Source organism: Setaria italica, chromosome II (genome assembly GCF_000263155.2).
Source record: "Setaria italica strain Yugu1 chromosome II, Setaria_italica_v2.0, whole genome shotgun sequence".
Lineage (NCBI taxonomy): Eukaryota > Viridiplantae > Streptophyta > Magnoliopsida > Poales > Poaceae > Setaria > Setaria italica.
In genome coordinates, this window is record NC_028451.1 from 41,791,861 (window position 1) to 41,797,743 (window position 5,883).

Below are 5,883 nucleotides of genomic sequence, written 5' to 3' on the forward strand. Positions count from 1 at the left end.
TAGGGGGGACACTGGACAGATTCACAACAGGGTTCAGGTAAAGGTTAAGATAAACATACCCTACTTACAACCTATTGCTCCAGATTATCTCATCATATTATCTAGTTTCACCAACAAAACTTTTTGGAACTCTGCAATTAACAATCATTACCGAAACACAATTGCATATTGCCAGATTGCGATAAGCACTATCACTTGTGACAGTACAACACAACAATACGTGACTAAACCGGAATCGGCGTACAGATAGCACGTGAATTCTCAAAAACTAGAAACTGTCAAAACTGGATTTTCCAAAACACTTTCAAGGCTCAGGCATTTTGATAGTGGTGCAGCTTGTATAGTACAACTTTCCCACCAGCGTGTCCAACAGACAGAAAACCGCTGCCTGGACTAGGATAATTATGCACCGCGGGTAATGAAGGCTGAAACGAGGCCCTGGACTGCAAAAAAATTAATGTGAGCTGTCAGATTCTACAAGAAGCTTGCAAACAGTGTGATATTGATTGGGCCTTACCCTCAGTTCTAAATAAAAGCAAGCTGATGTTCCCATAACATCCAATCAGCTCTAATCCTACAAATTAAATTCAATTCAGTCTCGTCACAAAAAAAAATTGCGCTCTTTACGGATGGCTTGAAACAAACTGATGCATTACTTCAATAATCAACCTTTCAGTAAAGTAAATGTCACTGCCAATTCACTTATGCAATTATGCAACTTGTTAATAAAACTTTCAATCATCTTGCAGCATCACAAACTACCAACCACAATATTGTTGAAAATAAAATTCGCTGAGTAATGAGAACTCAGCGCTGCATCATTCTGTTATGCGTTACCTCTGATGATGGATTCCGATTCGACGGCGTGTTATCATCTTCTGAACTGAAATCTTCAGTGGCCTCAAGATGAAAGTCCAATTCCTCATGTCCAACTTCACCATTGCTATCCATTATGGGGCGGCAGCTGTTACCACACTCCTGCTTACCATAAAAAATTTAACCCTATCAGCTTTGAGCTACTGACAGTGGAAACAATAAGTTGTTACTTCATTGTGGGCTCTTTTTTATTAACAACCATAGGATAAATTTCATTTTTGTCAATCGAAAAGATGAGAAAATTAAAAGGATCCCCTACAAGAAAACAATGAATTTCAAACAAACAATCCACCAAAATTGACTGACGAAGGTTCCTTAATCACTGCTACACATTACAATTTCTACTTGTGCCATACCAAATCCCATAACGAGGGAGGGTAGGGGATAGATACATACCTGGATGCCGCCGCTGTCGTGGAACACCTAAGCTTTGATGTGCTGCCGCCCTCGCTCCGGTCGGCCTCATGGAAATGCGCCGCCGAAAGAGAAGACGATGAGGGATCAGGGAGAGGTGAGGTGGCCGCCGCCTCCACTGTCGCAGAAGTCGGATGGGGGATGCCGCCGGTGGCCGCCGCCGAAATCGGTCACGACTTGCCTCGGCGCGCTGAGCACAAATGGCGAGGGAGAGAAGGAGCCACCTTAGTTGCCTTTCAAATCGGATCGGGGGTGACGACCGCGGAAGCCGCCGCCGCCGCCGCCCGTCCCCCTGCGGTCGGCGGGATGGAGAACTGGCGAGAGGGAGAACGCGATGGGGGAAAAAAAAACGTCGAGGGGGAAGGCTTCTGGTCTGCTTCAGCTACCTGCTGGGTTTTGGACTGGACGGACCATGGGCAGCATTAGGGCACGGGTAGGGCCAGGCCCAACCAGGACCCAGACAAGATTAAAGGATAATTAATCAGCAGGCTGCTTTAATATTTGTGCAAATGTCTTGCGAAGGACCACCGGAGCACTTATCTTGGATTTAATGCCATGAAACTTCCCACTGAGCGCCATCTTAATTGCTGACTAATTAAACATGATCCCTAATTTTTCCCGCATTTCACAATCGCGGCCATCTTAATAAACTGATCCAGATCTCAAGTCTGAACCGAACCATTTTAGCGTACGTTGATTGGCACCACCCCACCATTGTTTAATGACTGCAACCTGCACCATGTTTTTAATCAAGAAAAAAGAGAATTAGAGATGGAGTTAGATTGGGAGTTGGGACTAGAACGTCGCGGTGGCCCTGTCTGAATTCTGAAAGCTGCAATAGTTGGGATCAAATCATCGAAGTCCAGAGAGGTGAGAGAGGACTACTTCACGATAGATGAAGTACTAGTGTACACCCTGAATTGTTCAGAGCGCTAACTGCTAATCATTCTTCAGTTGTGATATGGCTCATGATTAGAGGCGAGCCTAATGATCACCTTTGAGATTTGGTGGAGTCAGATGGCGACCACTTGACAGCTAGAGCAAATTATTATTACTAGGTGTTTTCCGTGTCTGAGGACACTTGTTACGTTATTATTTATACGGCAAATTTTTTTCTATGACACCACCAACAATGATGGGCAACCATGCAATTTCTTCAAATAAAAAACAAAGATGGTAAAACTCTGCACTCGAACTAAGCAAGAAATGTACTACCATCTTCCTTGTGTGAAAATAGTAAATGTACTACCATCTTCAGGTATAGATCTTGTAGTCTGCACTAGTTTATGCAGCAAGACAACCAAATCAGAAATCCAGTCTTATCGGGCGCCACTATCTATCATCTTGGAGGAGAAATTAAGCCTTGTAATCCGCTGTTGTTAATTGGAAAAAAGATAATACTGATGAACTGTTGCATGCACGATCAGATTAACTCTTGAGTGGAGAAATATGACTGCTGGCAAATCAAGTGATTGAACTAGCATTTCTTCGCTTATGTCTACGATGAGGCGTGAGATGAAGACTTCAAGTCATGTTTCTGCAACCACTAGTTAGATAGCTAACTGGGGCACTCTTTAAGCCAACCATCAGCACTCAGGAGTCAGGACACGAGCATATAGATTTTTTCTGTCCTGTCAGCATGTTGGGAAATAAGCTGCCATCATGCCATGTGGTTAGCTTCGGCATTAAAATAACACAAGCGGGTCCAAGACCTAGCAGCATAAAGAAATTCGACTGGCATGCATGAGAGCAGCTCACAACTGTACAACCTACAAGCTACAAACCGTCCGATGAGCTAACCTACAAAAGATACCTCTGCTTAATTCTTCCGAAAGGAGGTCTGATACGCTGCACTGATGCAAGACTCCACCAGGAGCCCTAGAGTACAAATGTACAATTAAAACTGAACGGGCAATTAAGCCCTTCATTTGTGGAGTATAAGTTGTATAACCATGTTTGGTTTGAAGCTTGTCTTATCAAAATTTCGTAACTTGTCTCTCTTTTCTCCCCTGAGAACTGATTGGTTGCTTACTTAGCCAGATGACAGAATTTCGGCAAAGAGATGCCTTGTTCAGACACTAGTTTGTTTTGGAGCCAGTATTAACCCTAAACCATTTAGGCTCATGTTTATGTAAAGCTTGCATTATAGTTTCCAAAAAAAAACTCTGCTGGGGTTATGTAAGCTTTCTTCGATCATCGAGTACTGTAAACTCTCAACCGAAGACGAAGGCCTAAGTTTAAAAGGCTAAAATAAAGCCCGGTCGTGGCCAACGGAAAGCCACGTTTACACATTACACACGGCGAGGGGGTCCTTATTAAACACGATCCCCCTTTTCCCGCGTTTCACACCTCGCTGGCCAACGCCAAAGCCCGTTACGGGCCGTCCAAGCGCACCCAACGCGCGACGTGGTCGGCCCGCCCACGGGCCCGTCATCCGCGACCCGATCGCGGCCATCCACGTGTCCCCGGGCGGGCATCTGCCGCGCGGGCCCCTGTCTCGTCGCCGTCGTCCGTCTCCTTCCCTCCCTCTCCGTCCGCCGCGCCTATAACTACGCCCCCGCGGCCACCCTCGCAAACGATCTGCCATTCCCATCGCGTCTTCCAATCACCAATCTTTTCGCCCAGACCGCACACGAAGTGAAATCCTCTGCTAAGTTCACAAGAAGATTCGGCGTTCCGGCGGCCGGAGTTTCCGCGATCAGGCAGCAGATGGGGAACTGTCTCGAGACGTCTCGTCGCGGTCGCTCCGGTGGCGGAGGTGGCTCCGTGCATTACTCCAAGACGAACCCCGTGTGGGTGGAGGAGGAAGTGGGGAGGAAGGAGGAGGAGGAGGAGGAGGCGCGTAAGGGCGAGAGCGCGCCGGCAGCGGGGGCAGCGGCGACGGAGGTGAAGATCCGGATCACGAGGAAGCAGCTGGAGGAGCTGCTGCGGCGCGTAGAGGATGGCAAGGAAAGCGGCGACGGCGTGCCGGTCCGGGATGTCATCTCGGAGCTCCTGTACGTGGCCAGCACCAGCTCCAACTTCCGGCACAGGGATGAGGGGCAGTGGCGGCCGTCGCTGCAGAGCATACCCGAGTGAGATCGAATCCATCCAACCTGTTGCTGCATCTACAGCAACACTTCCAGCATGATGTCTTATCGTTGCCTCCTACAGTCCTATAATCCTATTGCGTTAATACTATCCTAGCAAGAGCATACTCCGTAGTATTCATTGGGTGTCCATTTGTTCAGGTCTTGGATCAAGACATGAGCTTGCGATAGGCTATGTAGAGAGTGAATTAAAACTTGTGCTTAGTTGAGTAGTGCATGTGAATTTAGCAACTAGTAGCTAGGAGTACATAGGAGGGCCTTTTCCATTGCTTGCGGTGTATGATTTTGGATATTGGGGTTGCACAATTGTGTACATAGTACTGTTGTTATATTCAGTTTGCTCCTGTGTCGGCTATCTTGGTTCTTCCAATATTTTCTGTTCTTAAACGAACACCTATTTCGACTAACAGAGGAATTTTCTGTTATGAAATCGTTCCATAGAAATTATCGCGTTCCAAACGGGCAAACTCGTGTTGTGTGTGTATTTCTGCTGTCATGCTGTGCCTCTCCTCTGTTTATGCTGTCTTAGGCATGTAGCACTTTGTAAAGCAAGTGGGGGCGGACGTGGCCGCCCAGCTGCGGTTGTGGAGGCTGGAGATGATGAGAGTGGTTGAGATGGTGAGCCTCCCACGCCTCGATCGGCTTCTCATATTTGGACGTGTTTGATTACTCCATCGTGCTCATCGCCTGCGGCTTAATTCCGACTATGTTCTGCACTGCAGTTTCTTTTTTCTTTTTGCGAATTCATCTGACTTCTCCTTTTCTATTTCTTTTTCTTTCCCCTTTTCCACTTGGAGAGATCTTCTGTCGAGTTCTTGCCAGCACGTTCAATTGCTTCTCCAAGTAATACTTGCTTTATAAAAAAGATAAAGCTGTGCTGACCACCAACATGCTCCTGTTCAAGGTGGTTAACTAATTAAGTTGTCCTAAAGTTCCTCCACCAAATTGTAATGGGTATGAAAATTATGTCTCGAGAGATTTAAGATGAGGTTTACTTTTGTTTTCCAACTGAGCTTCTGATCCACGCATGGCTTGAATAGTTCTGATCATTGGATCTCAGAACGTGTTGACTTTAAGGCAGGTCAATGGTTCAAATTTAGATCCAACAGTTGCCTGACACTTGAGACAATGAAGTCATTTCCATATCCATAAAAATAGGCATTTCCATAAGAACTACAAGTGAAGCAAAAACAGTTTATTTGTATGATCTGATAGATAAGATAACATCTATATTGTGCACAAACCACAAAGGCTTCACTGGTCTTCCAATTTGACGCCGCTTCACGCGAGACAGAAGAAGATGCCAGTCTGCCTTGCTTTCTGAATTCAAGGCCTCTGCAACCTTGATTCGATCAATGGCTCCACGAATATAACGACACCAGAAAATACACTATGCGCACAGAATCCTTCTGAACCATTGACTTGAGAAAATTGAATTACTAATATCTTGGTCCAAAATTCCACCCATGAATGGAGACCGGACTTCTCGCAGCTGGGATCGGCT

At 46.2% G+C, this 5,883-nt stretch overlaps 1 protein-coding gene and 1 long non-coding RNA gene across 2 annotated transcripts; one reads left to right on the top strand and one right to left on the bottom strand.

Annotated features, from left to right (window-relative positions):
• Positions 1 to 137: 137 nt before the first annotated feature.
• On the bottom strand, positions 138 to 1,641 carry LOC101757119. The gene is made up of 4 exons (XR_001163328.2): positions 1,273 to 1,641; positions 838 to 978; positions 518 to 574; positions 138 to 443 (listed from the first exon to the last, which is right to left on the bottom strand). It is a non-coding gene; the product is annotated as an uncharacterized LOC101757119 (long non-coding RNA).
• Positions 1,642 to 3,884: 2,243 nt separating this feature from the next.
• Positions 3,885 to 4,746, top strand: LOC101757378. The gene has a single exon (XM_004957805.2). It carries the CDS (start codon positions 4,000 to 4,002, stop codon positions 4,366 to 4,368), a length of 369 nt encoding a protein of 122 aa, XP_004957862.1. The 5' UTR covers positions 3,885 to 3,999; the 3' UTR covers positions 4,369 to 4,746.
• The last annotated feature ends 1,137 nt before the right edge of the window (positions 4,747 to 5,883 follow it).

Coding starts and splice junctions, on each gene's coding strand:
- LOC101757378 (XM_004957805.2), top strand. CDS start 4,000: ATGGGGAACTGTCTCGAGACGTCTCGTCGCGGTCGCTCCGGTGGCGGA.